This window comes from Panthera uncia, chromosome D1 (genome assembly GCF_023721935.1).
Source record: "Panthera uncia isolate 11264 chromosome D1, Puncia_PCG_1.0, whole genome shotgun sequence".
NCBI classification, from domain to species: Eukaryota; Metazoa; Chordata; class Mammalia; order Carnivora; family Felidae; genus Panthera; species Panthera uncia.
Window position 1 is genome coordinate 15,326,083 of NC_064808.1, and position 26,314 is coordinate 15,352,396.

A 26,314-nucleotide genomic window follows, 5' to 3' on the forward strand; every position below is an offset into this window, starting at 1 on the left:
GGTCTGTCAGGCAGTTAGTCCCTTGCTTCTAGAACCATTTCTGCCTCTGTGATACTGGCTCTACCTCTCGCTCCCATCCCCCAGTGCAGTCACAAGTTAGGAGGCAGGAGCCAGCTTTACCAGGGCTGAGATGTGTGCTACAGAAGCACACAGGGGGCCAGGCAGGAATAATGTCCGCGGGGTTCTTCTACTTGTCATGGCTCCTTAGAGACCACACCAGGGCCTCGCTCAAGCTGTCAGATCGGAGCAGGTAAACAAACTTGACGGGCCCTTGACTTCCCTATATTTCATTCAACCCCTTCCCCTGTCTGGTTTGCTCAGCCACAATTCCTCCTAGATCAGCAAACAGATACTGGGCAGCTTGGGAAGCCCCACATTCCCTGTCTGCTTCTACTGGAAACATGGCGGAGACCTGCCAGCTGTTTCTCACTCTGAGCCTCCAGGCTGAGTGCTGGGCTGGGCTGGGCTGTGTAGGGGGCAAGAAAGAGCTGATAGTGATGCCATGGCCACACTTCAGATGCATGTCAACTTCATGCACGTTACCTCACTGACCATTCACAGATAAGCCCTCAAAATGGGAACAGTACAGCCAAGGAAAATGAGACTCCAAGCAGTTTCCTGACTGGCCCCAAGGTTGCACAGCTGCTCGGTGGCCAAGCCCCAAGACAAAACAGCCTGCCTGACTCCAAAGCCACTCTGCACTTCATATCTACTGCTCTTTCCCCACTTCCATGGAGGGGGCCCGTCAGGGACCAGGATCTTCACAGAAGTGGGATGGGGTGGGTTATCTTTTTACAAAACTTGTAGGACAGGAGGCTGTAAAGTACAGAAAAAATTTATTGGAAATTTCTTGAATACATTTTAAAGTATAGCTCAATATTTCCAAACAAGGTGGGATGGAGGCGGGGGAGGGACTCTGTCACCTGGAGATGGGTGACGGGTCCCAGCCCTGTCCCAGGGGGTGCTGCAGGAGTCAGTCTAGGGCTCATCCCTGTCACTGTATGGGGCTGAGGGGCAAGGGCCAGCCTTGACAGTTGCTCTGCTCCTCCCAGGCTCAGCTCAGGTCTCAGCCTCCCTGCCCTTTCACTGATGGGGGTCCTAAAGGAAAGGCTGCTGCCTGCAAAGGCCAACAATTAGGAGCCAAAGAGGAAAATAGCTAACAGGCTGTTCAGTGCTCAGCCTCAGGAGGAGGACAGCGGCTGAGATATTGTGGCAGGATGGGGCTGAGGGCATGGGCAATCAATAGCTTACCAGGGCTTCACCCTTCTCAGCACTGAGGCCTTGGGAGTAAGTCTGGATTGGTTTAGCAGGCCATGGGTGCACACTGGCCCAGATAGGAGGGCCATTTGTACACCACTGCTGGGAACATTTCTTTGTGGCAGCAGAATGCATGCAACAGGGGCAGAAGGGCTCCAACTGCCTGAGACGGCATCAGAGCCCACTCCAGCCCTCAGAACTCAGTCTTGTAGGTGGGACCAGTGTCACATGCATTTACTAACAAGCAGTTAAGGACCACCTGCTCCATTGCAGAACAGCTGCTGCCAATGAATAGCCCAGGTGGGCCAGGAGGAAAGGGGTGGGCCTTGTTTTCCTTGGCCAGGACTGCCAGTTAGGCTGGGAGAGGGACAGATGGTAGGTGGGTGAGGCTAGGCACTTGACTTACTCAAGTAACGATACCTAAAAGGTTAAGTCAATCATATGCCTAGCTTTGGTTTCTCAACAAGGAACCAATCCAGCCAGGAAACCTCAGGGTGGTGTGCAGACCCTGGGATTAAAGAAAGGTGGTGGCCAGGCCCAGGAGGAAGGAGGAAAAGGCCCATAACCCAGCCCTGAGAAACAGGAACAAGCGCCCCCAGAAGGAGGGGCCCCTCCAGCCCTCCCCGTGGCCACAGCGGGGCACATACAATGCACTGTATGTGCATGGTACAACTCTAGCGAGTTGTACACACAGAGTTGTACACATTTAGCACCCAAGATTTCCTGGGCTGCCAGAATGGAGTCAGTTACTCTGCAGAAGCTGGGAGAGATTCAAGACTCTCACCAGGCATATGTAGGAGTCAAAGGTAAAGCCTGTCGTCAGTTCAAGTGCAGCAATTCTGGGAGGTTCTGTCACCCCCAGCCAGCCCTATTCTTGGATCCCACCTTGTGTAAATAGGAAGTAAGACCCTCACAGCAGCAACCCAGAAGCTGAGGAACCTCCACAGGAAGAGGCCCTACTCCAGGAAGAGGCCCTCCACCTTCCCCAAGTGAAAACATCCTAACCTGAAACATATTTTCTCTATAAAATATCTGATTTCTCTGAAAGTAATAAATATTTACCATGTTTTTTAACCAAGGAGCAGCAACAGGGGGGAAAAGGAGAGAAAAAATTTTTGCTGTGACTCCCAATGACAGAATCCTGGAGACGCAAGATTCTTGTTTCCATGGAGCTGAGGAGCTGCACAGGCAGCCACCAGGGCTGCTCGACCCTCTGCTGAGGGATGGGCTAGCACAACCCTCAAGGGTGGGAATGGCTGACTTTGGAGTTCTCGCCACCTTGGGCAGGAGGCCTGTCATATTGCCAAAAGTATAGGCACAGGGGCGGAGAGAGGGAGAGAAGAAGACACCAAACCAAAAAGGGCAAAAAAAAAAAAAAAAAAAAAAAGAAAAGAAAAAAAAGAGCCTGAAGGAGGCCTTCCTTCTTCCTCCCGGTACTGTCTCCTTCCTCTTTCTGCCTCCACACCAGGCTCTGGGCCACCAGTTGGAATGTCAAGTGGTTGACAGTAACGGCAGGTGGACAAGGGGCCAGCTGCAGGGTGGACCCAGGGCAGGGGGTGGGCAGGAAGAACGGGATGACAGCCTTTGTGAAGCAGTTGCTGATGGGCAGCGTAAGCAGACGACCTCGAGGGCCCTTTTGTTAAAAAGCATCTTCCAATCTTCAAGACCAAGGGGTGAGTCCTCTCAAATGCTATCACTGGGCTTGACTGCCGCCATGGAGTCTCCAGGAGGTGCAAGAACAGAGACTTCTGGGTCCCCATGGGGGAAACCAGCCTTTCCTCCACCTGGAGCAAGATGAGGGATGGGAGCAGCTGATGAGAGGGAGGCTCTGGCTCCTGGGACCACAAAAAGGGGATGCTGCTGGTACTTGAGGACACCAACTTTTACTGCAGAGTTTCTACAAAGGCATCAAATTCTCGGACATTCTTCTCGTGCACAGCCAGCTTCTCTGGTAGTGAGTCCTGTACCGGGAGGGGAGAGAAGAGCTGCTTACTCAGGTAGGGTCTTGAAGAGGCAGCTAGCCCAGGCACCTGAGCTGAAGACAGGGGTGCAGCACAGAGCTCGGCTCAGCAGTGCTGGCCGGTAGAGCAGGAGATGCAGGACAGTGGGGCAGGCACTGGACAGAGGGCTTGTGTCCAGCAGGGTTTGTGGGGGGTCAGGGGCTTTGGCAGAACAGTCTAGAGAATGCAAGCAGGCCACACACTAAATGAGCTAGAAAAGGACCATGCCAACAACAGGATGACACAGAGAAATAGACGTGAAGTATCTTTGGCACAGATCAGACTAACACCAGAATAAAACAGTAGGCTTAGCATGCTACAGATTGAAGCTTACAAGAGGTTTCTTCATGGCCTGAGCTGGGCACCAGAATCCTCTGGGGGCACATGAACAAGGTAGTCCCAATCAGGCTCCCAAGAGATTCTGACTCAGCAGGTCTGTGGTGAGGCCTATGAATCTGTATCTTTACATCAGTTGAGGAAGGGGTGAGTTAGAGAGTTGAGAGAAAACAGTAACAGGAGAAGAAAACAGAACCTGAGGAGTTAAGTTTAACTGCCCTCCAGTATCAAGTATTAATAAAAATTTGACCCTAATCAGGTGCTCTGTCTCCACTGATGAATTTGCATCTGAAGATCGGAATCATCACAGACAGGAGATTTCCTGGCAGGCATGAGGTGCGGTTAAAAGCTTAACATTAGGAGCGCCTGGGTGGCTCAGTTGGTTAAGCGTCTGACTTTGGCTCAGGTCATGCTCTCATGGTTCGTGAGTTTGAGACCCTCGTCGGGCTTGCTGCTGTCAACACAACACATTCCCACCTCAGGCAGAGGGACCCTGACATCTTGTGGCATTACAGTAAGCGGCTAGTTAGGTTTTAACAGGAAACATGGAGACCAGCAAAGGGGGGGTGAGAGACAGCTAGAGGGAGAGTCAGAGGCCTATCCTGGCTGGCAGCATTCCAAAAACAGTCACAAGAAGCCAGGTCAAACCAGACAGGCCAAATACAAAGAAGGCCAGAGTCCCTGGCCAAGGGAGAAAAGGTATGAAACCCTGCTCCCAAAGACATCCTCTTTCCAAGTAATAAATATTCCATCCCTGGTTAACAGCTGTAAGATTAGAGACTCAGAGGTGCCTGGGTGGCTCAGGTGGTTAAACATCTGACTCTTGATCTCAGCTCAGGTCTTGATCTCCAGGGAATGAGTTCAAGCTCTGTGTTGGGCCCTGCACTGGGCCTGAAGCCTACTTAAAAAAAAAAAAAAAAAAAAAAAAAAAAAGCTAGAGACCCAAACCCTGGAGTGCACAGCTCTCCTTTGAACTCGCTCATTCTCACATCTGGAGAGTGTCCTCCAATAAATTCTCCACTTACACTGCTCAACCACTGTGTCTGGTCCATCTTTGAATTCTTTTTTTGCAACAAGACTAAGAGCCTCCAGCGACATCCCAGTGACTCAGTGGAGTCAGGCTCGGTGGAGGCGTCGGGGGCCAGGGGTCTCCCTAGTCCACTGGCAACAGTGGCATAGGGCACCAAGGCATGCCTCTGCCCTTCGGACACAGGAAATACACAAAGCAGAGATGTGGTAATTACAGCCAGTATCAGGACATCTGGCTAAACACAAGAACCACTAGCTGAGTCAGGAAGGAGCTCTCCGAGGAAAGGGTAAGAACACCAATACTCAGGACCTTGCGTTTCTTCTGCCTGACAAGCTGAACAGCCAAATGCAAGAGCTACGGGAGCCGCTTGGCTTAGTGGCAGCAGCAAGCAGAAGACATCAGGCACCGAACGGCAGAAATGTGTAAGTAATGCTGCGCATGCACAGAAGAGGAGGAAGTCAGCGCAAGCAAGTTCAACATAATGACTGCCAGACACAATGCAAATCTCGAGTGTGATCAACAGAACATAATGATCTAAAGTGTCTCTTTCCTGTTACATAGAGGATGGGAGGTGTGGGAGTGGGGGGAGTAACACGAAGAAACTTCTAGGCTTTTGGAGCAGGAATGGCCATCAAAAGAGGAGAGGAGGTCAGAGGATGAGGTACGGCAGGGGAAGGAGTTTTCATACCAAGTCCTCAGCCATGGACTGTGCCCCGATATCTATGGAGAGGCTGCTCAGCTGAGGGGGATTTTGAAATTCACGATAGAAGGTCCCCAAATCCATCGGAAGAATGTCATCTTTAGAAAAAGCCGGTTTCTTCGAAAACAAGACAGACTCAGTTTAGCTTGCCTTAGATCACAAAGGAAAATCAGGGGAGAGAAGCTATGAATGACCCTCTTCCCTTCCAGTAATCATCAAAGAAAGGGTTCCTCCAGGCTCATCTTTGGAAGAGGAATCGTTATACCCTTCTCTTCTGGGCAGCTGAACCCTACCTCTGGTGATAACACCCCTCTCCCCTGGGAAGGTTTATGTCCCCTTCCCTTAAATTCCTTTCCTTAGCAAAAGGCCATCCAATCAGGCAGGAATAGGACCTACAGGGATACACCTGGCAAATACCCATTTAGAGTTGAATTTCAACCAATAACATGGCACAAAACGCCTTCTTGTTCATGGACCTTCAAATGTGTCCCCAAGCAGGATATGAGGGCAGGTTCCCCATATGAACTGCACAGCCAAGTGCCCACCTGTCCCATCCCCACTGTCTATACCAGGCCATCTGATCCTTGTGAAGGATGTCCTGTCCAAGGGCCCTGGATGCTTCTAGGTTTATCTACCCTAGGGCAGCAAAGGTCAAGAAAGGTGATGGTAACTTACGAAGTCGATCATAACAAAGTCATCGTGGGTATTGCCACTGCTACCCCCACTGGAGCCATCAGAGTGCAGGCTGCCCTGGAGAGGAGATTCAGTCTCTGGGGAATCTGGAGGATTCACCTGTTTCAGAATAAGGTGGAGGTAGGGGCTGGTTCCATGCACAGGTGCAAGTTGTTGTTAATAATCAAGGGTTTTGTAAGAGACCCAACAATGGCTGAAAATGTGTTAAGACCAAGAGCATGGCTGGCTGATGGTCTGTGGAGGAACAGTAACTCGCCCAGGAAGATGATAAGCACAACACCATCTTACCATCAAAGGGGGACTCACCATGGGATCGGCATCCTCCAACTCCAAATTCTTGGGAGCAAACATGGCAAAGGGTATGTCCAAACTGGTCAGGGTCACCTGAAGAGACAGAAACGTTACTGCCCATCCCTGCCCCAGCCTACAGGTTTCCTCAGAGGCGGCCAGAAGCCTGCACGTTCAGTAGATTAGCATACCCACGCTGCCCATGCTGATCTCAGGTTCCTGTCGGAGAACCCCAAATCTCCTCCGCCTCCCACCATACACCCACAGCACAAACAGGGGTAGGATTCCCCAAGACCCCGGGAAGCAACTTTGAAAGCCTGACCCACAGTGACTCAGTAACAACCAACGGTTGTGCACTGGCAGAGCTGGGGAGGAACTTCCTATTTTGAGTAAGGCTGAGGCACGGACACTTCAGTGCAATGTGTCTGTACCAAATGGTGCCTAGTCTCCTTCTCCTTTGGGAGGCTTAAAAGATCACAGAACAACAGTCTGAACTTCTCCTGGAGGGGTGTCACAGGTTATTAACCCTCTTCACAAAAAATTCACACACACACACACACACACACACACACACACAATTTTAGGGGTCACACAGACCCCAGGTTAAGAGCCCTGCCCCTAAGGGCTCAGACATTCTCACAGGTGGCAGTGCCAGAAAAATCACCTGGTTGATGGGCTTGTTGACAAAAGCCCCCACTTTTCGGACAAAGATGGTTTCCAAGACATCATGGGGGGAAGCCCGGCCCTCACTGCTGTTTGATACAGTTTCAGTATCCTCACTGGAGAAGAAAGATAGTGTTGTTACTCTGGCACAGCAGAGCCTACTTGGCTCCCCATAAACCCACCGTCCAGCATAGGACTGGCCACTGGCCCACCAACATGGGAAATGGCAAGGAGCTCAAGGTGGGGAGGAGAACTGTGCAGTCTAAGCAGACTCTTGGACACCAGCCAGCAAGGAAGACCAGCACTGAGGAAAGGCCTGAGCTTTGACGACCAACATTAAGAACCCCTCACCTTACAGAGATAGGTTCCTCTATCTCTAGCTATCCCAGACATGCCCCAGGAATCAAGGCTCAGAAAACTAGAGTGTAAAATGACTACCAGCATCTTCCTTTGATTATCTGACAGGGGGAGGGATAAAAGGATGGAAGTTTGGGAAACCAGGAATGAAAGTATTTTTCCTGATGGTGGCACAAAAATATCTTCTCAAATAATTTCCCTCCCACTGCTCCACTGTGGGAATGAAAAAATTTTTTTCTATTATCCCAAAGTTCATTTAGGATGCAGTGGGGCAATCCACATCATCATCTCTGGGGCCTTGTGGTCAAGGGAGGGCAGGGCAGGACAGCCTCATCTTCCCACGGGAGAGCTCGGAGTAGAGGAACAAGGAGCTCAGCTTGCGCCCAGCCATTTTGTGAGCTAAGTGCTCTTTGGCAAATTACTTAACCCTCTGAGATCCTCTCATCTTTGAAACAGCAGTGACAGTGGTGATTTGTGCAGAGTGGGATTATGAAAACTTTCATGTTCTACCTAACCAATGTCTCCTTAATTTGAAATCTACAGAATTAATCACTTCTGTGATCAGAAAAGACAAACATTTTAAGAAAATTTTAATGAGGAAAGCAGTTATTTCTAAAGAATCTCCAGGAGATACTGACATAGCAGACAGAAAAAAAAAAAAAATCAATCCTAACTACCACCATAGATACAGTATGGCCCCAAACGTCAGGATTATAGCAAACACCCTGCTCTGGTCCTCAGGAAACACTGAAGGTGGACCCCAAGGGAATAAATCTTGGGGTAAAATAAAAAACATATCTGAAAGGTCCCTTCAGTGGATGAAGGTGCTAAGAACTAGGCCCCTGTTGTTGGCTGTAACAGCAAACCCAGGGCAGCTTCCTTACATACCAGCTGCAATATGTTGAGAACTTTAAGAGTTCCACATTTGGGGCATAAATGTCAAGCCCGAGGCAATGGTGAAAGCTACTCTTTACTGACAACGGATAAGCACGTGTGTTGGGGGGATGGGCCCCTACTGACCCGAGCAATCAACACGTGAACCCACCTGCTGGAAGGTGTGGCAGCACAGCGGGCCCCATCAGAAGGGGTGTAGGTCGCCAATCTCTCCTGGTCGGCCTGAGCACCGTGTGCAGGCTGGTTGGGAGCGAGGGGTACCCCACCTTCCTTCCCAGGAACCATGAGCTTTGGGGGGAAATGGAAAAATACCGCGAATAATGGCAGTGTCAGGCAGAAGGGGATCCAGTCCTAGCATCATGGTAGCTGCTTTTGAGCTTTTCCACCACCAATGCTGCCACCAAGTGGGCAGGAAACCTTGGATCTGTGTCCTCTCTGGGACTCCACTAAGGGGAGACATGCATGGTAAGGAGTACAGAGGAAAGGAAAGAGAGGGAGAAAACACTAGAAGCCCTTCTTTCCTTTCCGAACTCTCGGAGGCCCTTCGTCTCGGAGTCACCTCTGGTCCTCTAAAGTTACAGAAGAGCTTTGCTTCAGAGCACTTAGAATGACACTGGGGTCTCAAGAGGCCCCTCAACTGCCTCAGGGCAGGGGAGGTAGCACAGGAACCCCCAGGGTCTTCCCCATCTTGAAAAATACCTGGTGAGGGTGTGTGGCGTTTAAGCCAGCAGCAAACACTACTGGGTAAGCCAGGTCAGCTGATCCAACGCCCAGGGCAGCAGGCTGATAGGAAAGGCGAGAGCTTGAGAGCTAAGCAAGAGAAAAAACAAAGAGGGGCAGAGGAAAGGAGGAGGAAAAACGAGGCAATCCTAGAGTATGACTAATGATGAAGATCGTGGAGAAGTAAGGAATAGATCCCAGCCCACATCCTCACAGTGCAGGGGGCCTGACATAAGGGTTAAAGATAGACCAGGCCATCACTTTTTAGCTAAGAAAACAGACTTGTTTGCAGTGGGATTGAGATTCCCGGGCCTGCAGCCTTCCAAAGGCCTCAAATGAGTTCCCTGCTCCCTTTTCCCAGGGACTCAGCTGTGTAGTAGGTTTCCGGCCCAGCAGATTGTGGAATATGAGCCCAGGCAGAACCTGCAGCCAGTCATTGGTTTCTCCCAGGTCATTCTATTTTCTCCTTTGTCCTTGAGGTCCCTTTGAAACAGAAGGCATCTTCTCTAATCATACCCTCTATCACCCCTCGGAATGGGAGGGTTCCTATTTATATTGAAAAAGAAAGAATGACACTCTTGGATTGTTTATTTGGAAATAAGATATAAATAACTCCATGTATTTTTTACATCAATGGCAGAGGATGGGCAAACGAGAAATCCTATTTTGGGCTCCTGTGCTATGGCTGCGTCCTGTTAAGAATCAATTACCAAGCCTCAAATAACCCCCAGAACACTTGGGGACTTTTACATAACTATACCCTGTACTTTATTTATAATTTTTAAATAAAAAGATGCCGAGGCACCTGGGTGGCTCAGTCGGTTAAGCATCCGACGTTGGCTCAGGTCATGATCTCACGATTTGTGAGTTCAGGCCCCGTGTCAGGCTCTGTGCTGACAGCTCAGAGCCTGGAGCCTGCTTCAGATTCTGTGTCTCCCTCTCTCTCTCTGTCCCTCCCCCGCTCGCACTCACTCTCTCTGTCAAAAATAAATACACATTAAAATTTTTTTCAAATAAAAAGATGCCATCTGCTTATATCCCCTTCTCCCAGTATGGACTCACTTGATGGGAAAAGGCCAGTCCTGCCATGGGGACCCTCAGAGTGTCCGTCACCACAGGAGTAGGGGTCTGAAAATGTGCCTTTGTGACAGTAAACACACACTGTGCACAGATACACACAGAGACAGGAGAAACAAAAAGAAAAAAGAAAAGGGACTTGAGAAAGAAGTGAAAAAAACTCCGGAAGGGGCGGCAGCAACAGGGGCTGAAATGCACACTGGAAGTCAGGAATGAAGTGGGGAGAAAACTGCATGGATGCCTTCCTAAAAGGGCAGCCTGGAAGGGTCTGAAGAAGAGACATTTGTCCCAAAGGGCTCCACGGCATGCTTGTCTCCTTGATGAGCAGGTGGAAAACAAAGTTGAGTCAAGCTGGTTTGACTTGGCAAAACAGGGAAACCTGCACCAAGCATTAGTGTGTCCTTAGTCAAAAGCAGGTGGAAGGGTGTTAGAGAGTGGTCTCCAGCAGGAAGGGCCCAAGAGCAGGTGCAAGGCATGCTGAGGATGAATGAAGATGTTGAGGTTCCAATGCTAGACTGAAGGCCTTTTGCTGGGGACCCAGGATCTGCAGGGGCAGGTTGAAACAACTGACATTTGTTGGCTGGAACTTGAAGATGCTCAGGTACCCACCTGCATACTTTACTATACCATCCCAGGCAGGATAAAGGGGTGTGTACAGGTGTTGGCGTGTGTGTGTGTGTGTGTGTGTGTGTGTGTGTGTGTGTGTGTGTGTTTTACAGCCCCAGATGGTGAAGGACAACTTGATGCAGTAAAAGCTGGAGCACTTTCAAAACTCTTAGATTTCAAAGCTAATTATGATTATTTCGGGTCTTGCTGTTCCATGGCTTACCAATTAGCTAGTCAGTGCTTAGAACTGGAGGTTAGACCTGAAATCACAGTAGCAGGTTCAGGGTCACAACTATTTCTTGACTCAACTCTGTGCCCACATGACACAATGGTCCTTATTTTGTGGGGAAAACAAACACCACATTAACATGCATTTACTGGACTCTAGCAAAAAGCTAGAAGTTGTTGAACAATGACGCAATTCCCTAGGCTAAATCAAGGAAGAAACCATTTCAACACTTACAGGAATGAGACCTGCTGGCAAAGGATTTTCTCTCTCTGTTCTACCATTAAGGTTCAAAATGAATACTGCTGCACCAAACCGTACCAGCCTTGACTAGAGGTACTCAGAGGGTAGTGACAGGGCTCACCCATGGGATGCTCAGTGTTGATAAGAAGTTGGCATGATCTACTTTCAAACTGTGACAAGACACAGCAGGCAACTGATACCATGAGAAAGATAGGCTCCTCTTACGTAGGTCAACCAACCGTGCAAACACGAGATCAGGAACTACTTAACTTCCCCTTACTTTTGGGGTCCAGTCAAATTTCCACTGTATCCAAGAAAGACAAACTGATTTGTTAAGACCCAACCTCACCATCTTATCTCCCAAGTCACAATTTCATTTACTGTTTATGAATTTATCACTTGTACAATAAAACTTCAATGAACACCAAACTTGACATATTCACATTTTGATTATCTAAAAAATAATCTACTTCCATTAATGTGCTCTAGTGGGCCTTCCCCTCTTTTGTGGTCTGTATTGCTCTATGTCAGTAAGTGTTCCAGAAGCTACCCTCTCCCAGAGCAAAGGTGACACTCACACCTACATACATTTATGGAGGAGGGGGAAGGGAGTAACAGTTCTCACCCCCCCCCAAACTTAACTGTCTAGGCAGCTTTACAAGAACCTCCTTAGCTCTAAATTGGAACAGCAGAAATAGTAGTGAGCCATGGATTTCATAATTTCCTTTACAAAAGACATTAATCTAGCTTTTGTGTCTAACTTCTGCTTTTGAAACAGATCAGAACCATAATTTTAATCCAGTATCTCCTAAAAACTTAGAATGAAATAAATTTAAATATTTTCTTTCTTTTTTTATTTTTTTTGAGAGAGAGAGAGAGAGGGCGAGCAGAGGAGGGGCAGAGGGAGAGACAGAATCTTAAGCAGGTTCCACACCTAGCGCTTCTAAATATTTTAATTAAAAAACACAGGGGGTCCCTGAGTGGCTCAGTCAGTTAAGCGTCTGACTTCAGTTCAGGTCACTATCTTACGGTTTCTGAGTTCAAGCTTCACATCAGGCTATGTGCTGTCAGCACGGAGCCTACTTTGAATCCTCTGTCTCCCTCTCTCTGCCCCTCCCTGGCTCACATGCTCTCTCTCTCTCTCAAAAATAAATACACATTAAAAAAAGAATGGTTTCCAAAAAAAACCCACAGAAAATAAAAATTTATGTATGGGTAGTGAATTAATTTGTTGGGCTTCCCAAATAAAATGGTGAAAGGCAGAGGTGCCTGGGTGGCTTAGTCAGTTGAGTGTCCAACTCTTGATTTCAGTTCAGGTCATGATCTCACGGTTGTGGGATCAAGCTATGCATGAGCACTCCATGCTCAGCATGGAGACTGCCTGAGATTTTCTTTCTCTCCCTCTGTGCCTCTCCCCCACTTGTGTGCTCTCTCTCTAAGAAAACAAACAAACAAAACCCTAAAAATATCAATCAATAAAGTATAAAATAAAAAAATGGTGAAAGGGGATAATCTGGGACTAATTCAGAGGAACACAGAACTGAATTAGGTCTAGAAGTAAGTGTCTAACGTGAGAGTCAGAGAGGAGAGGAGTGACAGAGACGAAGAGAAGGCAGACCAGCTAGTTGCAAAGCCATGAGGTGGGAGATGGATGAGTCGGGTGGAAGGGAAGAAACACACCCTGAAGTTCAGTCATCAGGCAACAAACAACTTCTTGGCTGAAGCAGACTTGTACCACATACATTATACAATAAGGCCACACAGGCATGTCCACTTGGGAAGCTGTGAACACTGGAGCCTGTGTTTCACTGAAACTGGGTTTGACTCAAGTGGAAAAGTTAATGGTTAAAAATGTTCACATAGGGGGCACCTGGGTAGCTCAGTCTGTTAAGTGTCCGACTCTTGATCTCGGCTCAGGTCATGATTTCACGGTTTGTGAGATCAGGCCCCACACTGGGCTCTGCACTGACACGGAAGAAGACCATGCTTGGGATTCTCTTTCTTCCTCTCTCTCTGCCCCTCCACCGTGCTCATGCTCTTTCTCTCAAAAAAATAAACACTTAACAACAACACCACAAATGTACAGATAAAGAATGCAGATAGCCAGAAATTTGTGTCAACCGTTGCAAAAACTGACCTGCTGGCTTCTTACTGGCATTTTATGCTAAATAATTATTGGCTTTTTCTGTGCTCTTTCCATTATTAGGAACCATATTTATCACTTCAAAAGTGAACTGGCTACCAAATCAACAAGTGTAGGGTAGAATATCTCTCTGGTATTGGAGTGCATTTGGAATCCTGTGACTAATTTTCTAAGGAATTTTAAGATGTCTCCAGGAAAGTAAAGGTTATGTGTAATCTTGCAGGTTACGAATGGTTATAGATCAGAAACACTGAAATATTACCTGCTGGATAAGAAGGCTCTTCCTCACCTCTCAAAGTAATCCTCTAGAAACAATCACCACCACCACCAAAAGAGGCTGTATCTAAATTCCGACACCATTTCATAAGGCCCATATATGTACCAACTACAGCTACCCCAGAACCTGTTTCCCCCTACCTGGGAAGGAGGGGAGGTGGAGAAAGAGGTGGTACACACTTCTTGAGAATCTTCCACAGAAGGATATGTTCCTCCAGTGTCCTCACCAGCAGTTCTATGACGGGGGAAATAAATCATGAATTTTATTATGATGGCAGTTGATTTTGGAAAGGATACAAAGGGAGGTTAGATATGGATGCAACAGTGACAAGAACTGTTTCAGGCGGAGCTCACTCTGGCAAGAGAGACCATAATGTTGAGTCCTTGATAATTTCAAATATTTAGAGGTTGACCAAGCTTTTTATTTTTAACCCAAACACCTTACCTGACATATCATTTGAGAATATTTTCTTAAGCCTGACCAGTGTGGGGCCAAAGAATTGTTAGCAACAGAGATGCAGTGAAACAAAAGTCTAGACTCAAAAGACAAACTTATCCAACTTCAAGAGTCCTTCACATAAAGGCAGTATCCTTCCTGATACACATCTGTTCCAACCTCTATAGAATTCTGTTTTCTGGGATGTAGGCCTGAAGAATTTGATTCTAATGTATAACTGAACTGTGCCAATGATGACCAGAAAACCATTTAATTTGTGAAGGACATTCTGTTAATTACTGCCACTTTTGTAGTCTCTAAGGAAAATCAAATTGAAAGTCAAATCACTGCCATCAAAATCCAAAATGTCCAAGAATTTTTCTGAGATAGTCTGTATATTCCAAGTCTTGATGTGCCTTACAGGTAGCAGCAAGAAGGGAAGCTAACTGCTCCATTTCTCTCCATGTGGGGTTTCCATCACTGCCTCTGCCCACTAATGAATGCTGATGAAGGTGCGCTATGTACCTGCAAGATGAATACTTCTCCCTAGCTGCAGTTTGGGAAAGTACCTTTCACATTCCTCACCTGTAATTGCAGGGGTGCATGGGTGAGGAGCTGGGATACGGACGGTCCACAAAGTGATCAATGATAATCCCCATGATAGGTGGGGTCCTCTCAAATTGCCTGTAATGCAATAAGGAGATCACAATATTTGTTAGAATGCCTTGCCAGCCCCCCTGAAGTTTTCAGAGGACCCCTTACCTTATAGCTATAGGTAGGAACCATCAGAGCCTTACCTATTGTATCCCTAAATATAAACCACAACTCTACATTAGTGGCTCTGACACGCTCAGATTCTCCAATCAGGAACCTGGGCTCTCTCTCGATTTTATTCTTCAGAAGGGGACTGATTTCAGCAATGGCAAAGCTGAACTGTAGGCTTAGCCATGGAGTTTGGGGGAAAAACAAACTTTAATATCTTTAACATCTTTGGAAGACTCCTTTGGGTTCCAAGGCTCTTTCCTCACCTGGTAGACATAAATGCCAAGTTAATTCTGTAAGCACAAGAAAGAGTGATGGTGCCCACAGGGGTGCCTACTGTCCCAACACGCACTGTCTGGAAACCTAGGAGAAGAAAGAAATAATTAGCTTTTCGCCACAGAATACTGACACTGTCCCCAGTCTGTCTTTCCCTGAATCATTCAGCCTATCATACAATCTCTGGCATTATCTACTTAGTATCATGAGTGCAGCTGCCTCAATTTCTCATATATATATTTTTTTCTTTTGATTTATGTTGACCTAATATTGGAAGGGAAAACAGCATTCTATTTACAGATAAACCTACCTTCAAAGAGACAAAACAACTGTTTGTCCTAAAGTTTGAGCAAATCCTAACCAACCTGGCCCAAATATGTCATGTGCCCAGTGAGACAGTAAAGGGCCCTCAGGGTTTGTCACACAAACACCTTAGTTTACGTAGGTGCAGAAGTAACTGCACTTCTATTCATGTTCCTATCCAGAACTAAGTACAGAAAAGAGGTGGGGACTTGCAGGCAATACTTCCAACAAAGCTTTCTGATTTTCTTGGTTTCATTTCCAGTTTTTCAAAATTGCTTATGCTCATCAGAAACATTTAACATGCTTATAGAAAATTAGGAAAACAGACAATAGTATAAAGAGTAAGAAAGAATACTGAGTTACTAGAACTTGGGGGAAAATCATTCATTCATTCCCTGGCAACTCTTTGGACTACTTACATGTTTTTTCCTTACTCATATCACACATACTAAAATCACAAGCTACGTATTATTACAGGCAGCATCCAAACCCATCTCTGAAGTCAGAAGGGCTCTGAACACTACAAGTGTTTTTCACCCTTGATACATACCTTCTCCTAAACCATTCAGCTGAACTTCCCCAAAATATATCCTTAGGAAAGAAAGAAAAGGAAATGATTCTTTATTCTAAGGGCCTCTATAGCCCGAACACCTAGAAACAAAACAAACAGAACAAACCCTCCCTTTCTTATTTTCACGAACACCTCTCTTAATGGAGCAATAATATTACTGTTTCAATAAAGCTGCAGGCATAGGAATGTAAACGGACAGAACTGGTTAAGAAATGAGAAAAATAGGGGTGTCTGGGTGTCTCAGTCAGTTAAGCATTTGACTTCAGCTCAGGTCATGATCTCACAGCTCCGCTTGTGGGTTCAAGCCCCGTGTTGGGCTCTGTGCTGACAGCTCAGAGCTTGGATCCTTCTTCAGATTCTCTGTCTCCATCTCTCTCTGCCCCCTCTCCTGCTTGTGCTCTGTCTCTCTCTCAAAAATAAATAAATATTAAAAAAAAAGAAATGAGGAAAATAATAAATTGAGTCTGCAATTTCAGTTTCTTCTTCCTGTTCCTGCAATGTACTTTTTAAAAAATTTTAAAGTGTTGGGGCACCTGGGTGGCTCAGTTGGTTGAGTGTCCGACTTCCACTAGGGTCATGATCTCACCGTTCATGAGTTCGAGCTCCACATCAGGCTCTGAGCTAAGAGCTCAGAGCCTGGAGCCTGCTTCGTATTCTGTGTCTCCCTCTCTCTCTGCTCCTCCCCTGCTCACACGCTGTCTCTCTCTCAAAAATAAATAAAGATTAAAAAAAAATTTTTTTTTAATTTTGAAGTGTTTATTTTATTTTTGAGAGAGTGACAGAGCATGAGCAGAGATCTCACTCACAGATGTGAGATCATGACCTGAGCTGAAGTCGGATGCTTAACCAACTGAGCCACCCAGGCTCCCTTCCTGCCATATATTTTTAAAGTGTAACTACTGGGAAATAAATACTATAGAAATAAGGTTGGCAAATAGATCTGGAACTACTACTAGAAAGTACTAGACTTTTTTTTTTTTTTTTTAGGTATGTTCAGCATACAAAATTATATTAGTATCAGATGTAAATATAATGATTAAATATTTAGTTACATTACAAATTATCACAGTAAGTCTAGTTAATATCCATCACCATACAGACAGAAGCTTTTTTCCTTGTGATGAGAACACTGAAGATCTCCTTTCTTAGCAACTTTCAAATATGCAATAGAAGGTACCAGATTTTGAAGAGTGGTCTTCAATTAATGGGAGTTCTCCATGCTTGTCACAAGTCATTCCAAAGTGAACACACTAGAACACCATGGGGTGCCTGGGTGGCTCAGTCAGTTAAGTGTCCGACCCTTGATTTCAGCTCAGGCCGTGATCTCATGGTTGGTAGTCCAGGCCTCGCACTGGGCTCTGTATTGTCAGTGCTTCAGATCTTCTGTCTTCCTTTCACTCTGCCCTTCCCCAGCTCACACAATCTCTCTCTCTCTCAAAAATAAATAAACTTAAAAAAATTAGGAAATCTTTTCCACTGTAGAATAATTACATAAGACTATTCTGAAAATATAAAGATAGAAGCACAGCAGAACCTTTCTTTGAATTGCCCTGGGAAGGCCTATCTATATTAGCTAAAAGTCTGAGCTATAAAACATTACAAACTATACTACATAACATTATATTTTTCAAGTAATGTTAAAAATTAAACACAGACATGGCAGTTTGTTCAATTAAACGCTAAGCTCTAACAATGTATAAAGCCCTATGGTTAGGTGTTAGGCATGAGATAAGGAGAATGTAGGGATGAGATTCAGGATAAATCTGAAGCCTAGGACTCACAAATTATAATCTGTAATGGGAGAAAAGAAATGTATATAAATATCTGAAATACATGCACCAAAGTGACAGATACCATAAAACAGGGGTCAGCAAACTTTCATTAAAAGGATCATATATTTTAGGCTTGTGGGCCATATAGTCTGAAGCAGACTACTCAGCTTTGCTGTTGTCCTGCAAAAGTAGCCACTGATAATACACAAATGAAAGGGGTGGCTGGGTTCTAAAATAACTTTTATTTTGCAGTACCTGGCTGGCTCAGGTGAATCTTGGGGTCATGAGTTCGAGCCCCATGTTGAGTCTTTTGTAGAGATTAAAAAAAAAAAACAAAAACAACTTAAAAAAATAATAAAGTAACTTTATAAAAACAAACAGATGGTCTGCTGCCCACAGTTTGCTGATTCCTGCCATAAAGTAATACAGGAATGATGTCAATGAAATGCTGCAAACATATTTTGCTAGTAACCTTCTAATAAAAAAATATTCAGTACCCATTTGGGGGCACCTGGGTGGTTCAGTCAGTTAAGCATCTGATTCTTGATTTTGGCTCAGGTCATGAGCTCACTGTTGTGGGGTCACGCCCTATGTTAGCTCCCCCGCTGGGCACCGAGGCTGCTTGGAATTCTTTCTCTCCCTCTCCCTTAGCCCCTCCCTGCCTGTGTTCTGGCTCTCTCAAAAACAAAACAAAACAAAACAAAACAAACCCTAAAAAAAACCACACACACACACACACACACACACACACACACACACCAAAAAAACCTCAACACCCATCTGAATATTGGGTACAGTGTTCTAAGTAACCTAATTATCTAACCTTTTTCTTGACTATATATTTTTTAATGTTTATTTATTTGGGGGGGGGCAGAGAGGCACCAACTGAGCCACCCAGATTCCCCTATTATTTTTTTCTTTTTTCTTTTTTTTTTTAATTTTTTTTTTTTATTACGTTTCTTTATTTTTGAGAGGCAGAGAGAGACAGAGCATGAATAGGGGAGGAGCAGAGAGAGAGAGAGACACAGAATCTGAAGCAGGCTCCAGGCTCTGAGCTGTCAGCCCAGAGCCCGACAGGGGGCTCAAACCCACGAACTGTGAGATTGTGACCTGAGCTGAAGTCGGACATTCAACCGACTGGGCCACCCAGGTGCCCCCCCCTATTATTTTTTTTTAATGTTTATTTATTTTTGAGAGAGAGAGAGCACGCATGTACACACACGTGTGTACACACACACACATACACACACGCACAGGGAAGAGAGAATCACAAGCAGGTTCCACTCCACACTCAGCACAGCACAGAGCCTGACGTGGGGCGGGGCTCGATCTCACAACCTCAACAAGATCACAACCTGAGCTGATATCCCCAGTCAGATGCTTAACTGACTGAGCCACCCACATGCCCCCTGGCTATATTCTTTATACCATTCAGATGCTGAGTAAAAATTTTTTTCACAGATAGTAGACAATAATTTACTTTAATTCTGTCTTGATGAACAACAAATTCAGAATGAATTCTTATAATGATGTAATTCTAAACTGACATGATCAAATCTGTAGGGCCAGGGAAAAAATGATAATATAGCTTAAAATAAAGAAAAGGCTATTATTCTTTAATGATATAAGACTATACTGTCACCCTGGGTTTTTTTTTTTTAATTCTTTTTATGTTTATTTATTTTTGAGAGAGAGACAGAGCACGAGCAGAGGAGGGGCAGAGAGAGAAAGACACAGAATCTGAAGCAACTCCAGGCTCTGAGCTGTCAGCACAGAGCCTGACGCGGAGCTCAAACTCATGGACAGTGAGATCATGACCTGAGCTGAAATTGGACACTTAACTGACTGAGCCACCCAGATGCCCCTACCCTGTTAAAAACAGTATAAAAAGGGAGAAAAAAATAGACAATTCTACATCTGAGACCACCCATTTCTCTATGGTTTAAACTATAGTTATCGGTATCCAAACGCACTCATAAATGATAAACTGTAAGCAATAAATACTGTATTACTGCAGAGACACAGACTAAAGGAAGACTTTAAACACTGGTAATGAAAAGGACTAGGAGTCCTAGTTAACTAAGCTGATAACTAGTAGTGTAGTATGGCTACTTACAAAAGAACCAAAGTGAAGAGGGCTTAGCATAAGAGTTAGAAAGTGATCTGTTATATTTGACTAAAAGTCCAGTAATTTTCAAATGGAATACTCAACCTGAAACTTGGGAAGACTACAGAGAAGACAACAAAAATATTTTAAAGATGTTAAAAATAAACACAAGTAAGATTGCTAGATTACTGCTAAGAAAATTACAGAATGACTTGATAACTATTCTCAGGTAGTAAATTGTTTCAACGTAACTAGTTAAGTCTCTAATCCTTAGTCCTTCCATCCTGCTATACTAATTTCTCCTCACAATCAGCTCTATACATATAAGCCAAAGGCTTACAAATGGCTCATTACTAATATGCCAAAAGAGTCTTGGGTGATTTGGGAACTCCTGGCTTTCCATGCTCTGCTCTCACACTTTCCTACTTACCCGTTTTACCACCACTCAGGTCCATCTGACAACCTGAGTACAGCTCAGATCCCATCCCCCACTTCTATGCCTTGCTATCTTTTGCCCTCCTTACCTGGAATGATCATTCTCTCTCAGTTCTACCAGCTGAAATTCTCTCTGCTTCAAGGTCTAGCTTGAATGCCACTTTCTCCAGGAAGCCTGTCTGGTTTCTCCCACCTGGAACAAACTTTCCCTCCTTGTGTTCACCTAGTACTTTTTTCCTGATACTGCTATGTAGTTTTCCAATCCTGCTTTTTATTAAAAAGCTGTTTCCCCATTAGATTAGAAACACCTATAGGGCAGGGTATCTGTATAATTCTTCCTTGGGCCTAGCACAATGCTTGCATTAAAAAGGCACTCAATAGGGGCGCCTGGGTGGCTCGGTCGGTTAAGCGTCCGACTTCGGCTCAGGTCATGATCTCACGGTCCGTGAGTTCGAGCCCCGTGTCGGGCTCTGTGCTAACAGCTCAGAGCCTGGAGCCTGTTTCAGATTCTGTGTCTCCCTCTCTCTCTGCCCCTCCCCTGTTCATGCTCTGTCTCTCTCTGTCTCAAAAATAAAATAAAAACGTTAAAAAAAAAATTTTTTTAAAAGGCACTCAATAAATATGTGTTGAGGTGAACTACCAAGGGAAATACTCTCAGAACTATTGATGAGTTTTTTATATCCACAGACAACTAATTAAAAACAAATTGAAAAAAACCAAATTGAATTGGCAGGCTGTTAGACAAAATTTAATTCCGAAATGTAGAAGGCTGTGGAATCTTCCCAGGATAGCCTGTTTTAAAGTCTTAAGCTCCTTTTTCAGCTTTGAGATGTGCATCAGTAGAACCGCAAAATCTACTCCACAGGACTCATGACTGTGCACAGACAAAAGGACCAAGAACCTGGTAGCTTCAGAAAACGGAGCTTCACAAAAGAGGAGGGATAGATAATCATAGTAAAGTTATAGCATCAACTATCCAAGAAACCATCTATTCAAAATTAATCACAGAATACCCATATGCTGGTCAGACAATGTGCAAAGTGACAAAGCTAATGAGTGAATCGAGAAGGTGAGCAGCTACGTTGTTTACCTGTACAATATGACATATTCATGCCCCTGTTTTCTGGAGAGTCTGTAAGCCGGTGTGACCCTAGTTATGGCAAGGAGGGACTTCAGCAGCAGTGACAGTCTGTTGTACACCGTGTAGGAAACTTTAATCTCTTTATCACACCTGAGAAACACACAGACACTATCAGCATTCACCTATTCAACTAACATAAAACCAAGAAATGCACAGACACAGAGGTGTTAGTTATGTTCTATCTAGTGACTGAGATTAACCTGCTAGTATTATTCATAAATTCTGACAGAATATAACCTGCTTTGCAGTCCAAATATACCTTTCACAGAAGATTGCAGTCAACAAAGACAATTGCAAATTAAGCATGGGAACTGTGTAAGATGAAATTTATCATTAAAATATGTTCTGAACTAAAAGTGCAATTAGAGTTCTATCAGTTTATCAACAGATTATTGATGTAAGCAAAAGTTTTTACTTTCTCATACTCTAGAACTAGGCAGATAGACCTCAAAAGGCACCTACTGTATTTCTTTCCCGATTTGAAGCAGTTATCTAAGAAATAAAGCTACAGACTTAAAAAAAGTAATTCAACACTGCAATTATACTATTAAAGGTGCAAACAATTTCAATATGCTATCTTATGAGCTATCTACCTCTATACATCTAATAGGAATCTGGAGAAAGTGTGTTTGGTATTAAAACTTTGGACTATAACCTGTCAACTGCTTTCTATTTAAGAAAGAAAAATAATGCCCACACCCCACATACTTATTAAGATTTTTCTTTTGCTGTGTTGCTATTTCCTCAATTTTCCTATATACTGTTCTAGAAAACTAAAGCTTCAGGCAGGAAGCAAGCTAATCTTCCTTGAAAGAAGAAAATGGAAAAGGAAAATAACAGGCATTTCCAATCCATGACCAACACAGGGTGTAAAAAAAAGGAGTAGGGAAGGGAAATCTGCCACACAGAAAAAAAGACAAAACAGAGCAGTCATGTTACAAGAGTTCCCAAGGGATTTAATCAGAGAACTAGCTGTACTCTGGGAAAACAACAAATCTTTTTGAGCCTTTGCTCTGCTCCTTTCCCTGTGGTGTCTGAATCTGGCCGGACTGACCTCCCTCTGAAGGTCATCTCTGTGCCTGGGCTGGAAGCCAAGCATGAGGCAAACTGTAGCAAAGAGCTATTGGCTTTGTTAAGTGGGAAGAACACCCTCCACAACTGATAACAAAGCCCTGCTTTTCACATGATGTCATCTGTTTTATTCTCAGCTACCGCAACCACGGACCCTAAAACAGAGTACTTACTTTTCATTCATTTCAAGACACCAAATTTCTAGCTCCATGGAATCGCCCTGTGGATGGGACATTGAAAGATATTTCAGTTTTATTTGGTTTTTTAAAATTATTTACTCTTATTACAAAGCACTATACAGTCACTATAAAAATGTGGAAAATATAAATAAAGCAAAAAAAAAAATCAATTTATAATCTAATCAGCTACTTTAATAAATGATGTGAGGGGCTCCTGGCTGGCTCAGTTGGAAGAGCATGTAGCTCTTGATCTTGGGTGTAGAAATTACTTAAACAAATAAACTTAAAAAATAACGTGAGATTATACTATATATGCTATTTTTATCATTTTTATTAATAAATGTAACATGAAATTTCCCTATAATTAAAAATTCCATACCATTTTTAATGGCTGCATAGTATTCCACCATATGAGCATCATTTCATCAAATCAGTCCCCCTGTACGTGGACATATAAGTTATTTCTAATCTTTCGCTATTACAGACAAAACTGTGATAAATATCCTTGAGACTAAAGCTTTGTCCTCACCCTGAATTAGTTTCTTAAGGCAAATTTTCAGAATTAGCGCTGTTAAAGAGTATTCTTTTTTTTTTTTTTTTAATGTTCATTTACTTTGAGAGAGGGAGGGTGAGCAGGGGAGGAGCAGAGAGAAAGAGAGAATCCCAAGTAGGCTTCTTGTTACCAGTGTACAGCCTGATGCAGGGTTTGATCCCTGAACTGTGAGATCATGATACGAGCCAAAATCAAGAGTCGGACACTCAACCAACTAACCCACCCAGGTGCCCCAAGAGTATTTATGCTTCTAAGACTTTTGTTATGTATATCCAAATTGCTCTTCAGAAAGGCCAATACTTCAAATGATGGAGACAGCCTTTCCCTCCAATTCTACAGGGGATATTTTTAGGTGACGCCCACAGTTAAGGAATACCTTAACAAGCTGCTTGCTTAAAAATCTTTTTAGCTGTGTAATGTCTTCAGCCAAACTGTTCAGTCTTTCTCTGGTACTCTGAACAGACTTAGCCTAGTGGGTGGGAAAGAAAAACAGACTAAAGCCAGAATCCCTCAACCCTGTAACACTCTTGTGTGCCACTCAGTGAGAAGAATAGTCACACACTTTTGAAGACAAGTAACCTTATTACCAATCAACTGGAAGAGAGCTATTCTTTTAGGTTTGGGAGTAAGCTTAGGTTAGTTTGTGGAATAGCGAACTTGTTCTAGATCAAACTGAAATATGTACCCTTAACTTAACTTAAATATGTACCCTTTTCATCATACTGTCATTTTTAAATGGCATGATAAATTTTGAATTCCCCTGCTCCCCAAAATCAAGGGATGGCTAACTAGTCGGAAGTATCCAAAACAAGTTGATGCAGTTTGTCTAGGATGATCAGAACATTTTATACTCAGATTGTACCTGGAAAAGGAAAATAATTCTTCTAGAGATTCCTTTAGGACTCGCTATGGATCACTAAGGAAAATAATTCATAGTACAAACTGGCAATTCAACGAAGAATAGGAAGTTTTGTTTTTGTGGGGTGCTAAAGTTTCCATAGAATAAGTACTAACATCATTCATTCAACAAAATTCATGGAGAGGCTACTATGGGCCATCCCAGGCACTGTGCTAGGCATACATAAGAGATGATTTAGTTACATCCTGCTTCATTTCAAAAAGAATTTAAGGGGTACCTGGGTGGCTCAGTCAGTTAAGTGTCTGACTTCAGCTCAGATCATGATCTCATGGTTCATGGGTTCAGGCCCCACATCAGGCTCTGTGCTGACAGCTTGGAGCCTAGAGCCTGCTTCAGGTTCTGTGTCTCCCTCGCTCTCTGCCCCTCCCCCACTCACATTCTGTCTGTCTCTCTTAAAAATAAATAAACATTAAAAAAAAAAGAATTTGAAGAACTACAAAGATAAATAAGATGTGGTATAACCACTGACCTCAAGAATAAAAGTGTTTGTAAAGTATGAACAGGAACATGTAATGATCACCTACTTTATGTTAGTTAGGCACTTTATAAATAAGTATTAAATGAGAAAATAGGGGCACCTGGGTAGCTCAGTCGGTTAGGCATCTGCTCTTGATTTCGCCTCAAGTCATGATCTAACAGTTAGTGGGGCCGAGCCCTCATTGGACTCTGCACTGATAGCATGGAGCCTGCTTGGGATCCTCTCTCTCCCTTTCTCTCTGCCCCTACCTCATGCACATGCACATATGCTCTCTCTCTCAAAATATAAATCAATCAATCAATCAATCAAATAACATAGCCTTGTAAGACTATGAAGTGTCATGTTAGTTTGGTGGTGTTGGTGGGGATGGAGTTAAGTAATTTGGCCAAAGTCACTCAGCTAGGATCTGAACTTGTGTCTGTGTAGCTCTAAACTCCAATTGCCTTTTATTATACCATGCAGCTTCACAATCTTATAGTGGAAATAGATGAATAAACATACTAGTAACAATATCTGCCTCGATCCTGGTGTGAAATAAGGTAAAATCACAACACACCAGGAAAAAAAACCTAGAAAAATCACAATACATCAAGTTATACTTTAGGATCAATGTAAATAAAACACATAGGAAGTCTAAAAAAAGTAGTTACCTCTCCCCCAAGAATCTGGGGGATTTTCAAGAGCATGTGAGTCTTAAAAGATAAGTAAAAACATTTCATCTATAGAGGATATATATGAAGGACAAAGAGCCTACTCCAAGTGTTTGGGAGAATAAGTAAAAAAAGCATGACCTCCTCAGAGAATGCTAAGTTCAGAGAGAGAAGGGGCAGGAATGAGGCTGAGTTGAAACTGGAATGTGAAGACCTCTGGTGCCAAGTGAAAACACCACCCTGGTCATAACCTTACCTCAGAAGTCTTGAGTGAGATCTCCACACACATCGATCTCCCAACGGCAGGCAGCTGTCCTGCCAGGGCCTTTTTTGCTTCATGTGTAACCTCTGGGATATCTTTGATTGCTAAATTGAACTAGAAAACAAAAGAGACTGTGTGAAACACTCACAAAAAACATTATGGAACCATAAAGCAGTAAGATGGTTATGTTGGGTAATGCATGCATTGCTTTGAGTGATTGAAGCCATTCATTCATTTCTCTCTTGCCCAGAAGAGACATCCTACATCAAAGCCCTAAAACTCAGGTTGAGAGGGCTAATGACTTATTACAAAGATTAGTTAACAAGATATTTTTGTTCTCTAAAGTCTAAGATTTTCACCTACTGCAGCAGAAAGCCGAGAACCAAACAAACCTAGGACTAACATTTGACCTAGTGAATGGATCAAATGGAATTACTGTTTTAATGTTATGATTTAGTAATACTATAGATAGTATTCATTCCTACTGCATTAGGATTCCTTGTAACAGACACCATAGTATATCCCTTAACAAAAAACGGGAATTTTACCCAGTCTGAACCCGTCGGGGATGAAGATGAACGAGTACAAATCTTCTCACCAAGTCGAGCCTGGACAATCACTTGGACAGTCTGAAAAAAAGCAAACAAACAACCAAATCAAAGATGAAGAGTCTTAAATTGATTTGGTTCACAATCAGGGTTCACATCCTCTGAATGCAGGGTTAAAAAGATGCCAATGATCATAACTATACTGTAGGAAAGGGTAGGATTTTAAAATTGAAGGACAGATAGAAAAAACACTATACAAAACTAATACTGCAAATATTCTTGAGGGCATAATGTCAACCAACTAGAGGAATTTTAGTTCAAGGCTTGGGATCTATAATATTC

General features: G+C 43.9%; 1 protein-coding gene across 8 annotated transcripts in view; it reads right to left on the reverse strand.

Moving 5' to 3' along the window:
* Window positions 1–819: 819 nt before the first annotated feature.
* Window positions 820–26,314, reverse strand: part of ATG13 (autophagy related 13) — a 52,889-nt gene continuing 27,394 nt past the window's right edge. For 3 of the 8 annotated variants that reach the window (XM_049617386.1, XM_049617377.1, XM_049617367.1), the window contains exons 3-18: window positions 25,973–26,053; window positions 25,419–25,538; window positions 22,557–22,603; window positions 21,262–21,402; window positions 15,837–15,877; window positions 14,974–15,070; window positions 14,531–14,629; window positions 13,651–13,744; window positions 10,001–10,099; window positions 8,918–9,028; window positions 8,370–8,506; window positions 6,969–7,083; window positions 6,323–6,400; window positions 5,999–6,115; window positions 5,312–5,440; window positions 820–3,218 (exon numbers count right to left, since the gene is read on the reverse strand). In XM_049617386.1, coding sequence (XP_049473343.1) covers window positions 3,141–3,218; window positions 5,312–5,440; window positions 5,999–6,115; window positions 6,323–6,400; window positions 6,969–7,083; window positions 8,370–8,506; window positions 8,918–9,028; window positions 10,001–10,099; window positions 13,651–13,744; window positions 14,531–14,629; window positions 14,974–15,070; window positions 15,837–15,877; window positions 21,262–21,402; window positions 22,557–22,603; window positions 25,419–25,538; window positions 25,973–26,053 — 1,584 coding nt within the window. In that variant the 3' untranslated portion in view covers window positions 820–3,140. The remainder of the gene's footprint in view (window positions 3,219–5,311; window positions 5,441–5,998; window positions 6,116–6,322; window positions 6,401–6,968; window positions 7,084–8,369; window positions 8,507–8,917; window positions 9,029–10,000; window positions 10,100–13,650; window positions 13,745–14,530; window positions 14,630–14,973; window positions 15,071–15,836; window positions 15,878–21,261; window positions 21,403–22,556; window positions 22,604–25,418; window positions 25,539–25,972; window positions 26,054–26,314) is intronic. The other 5 variants (XM_049617391.1, XM_049617407.1, XM_049617397.1 and 2 more) reach the window with 5 other exon arrangements.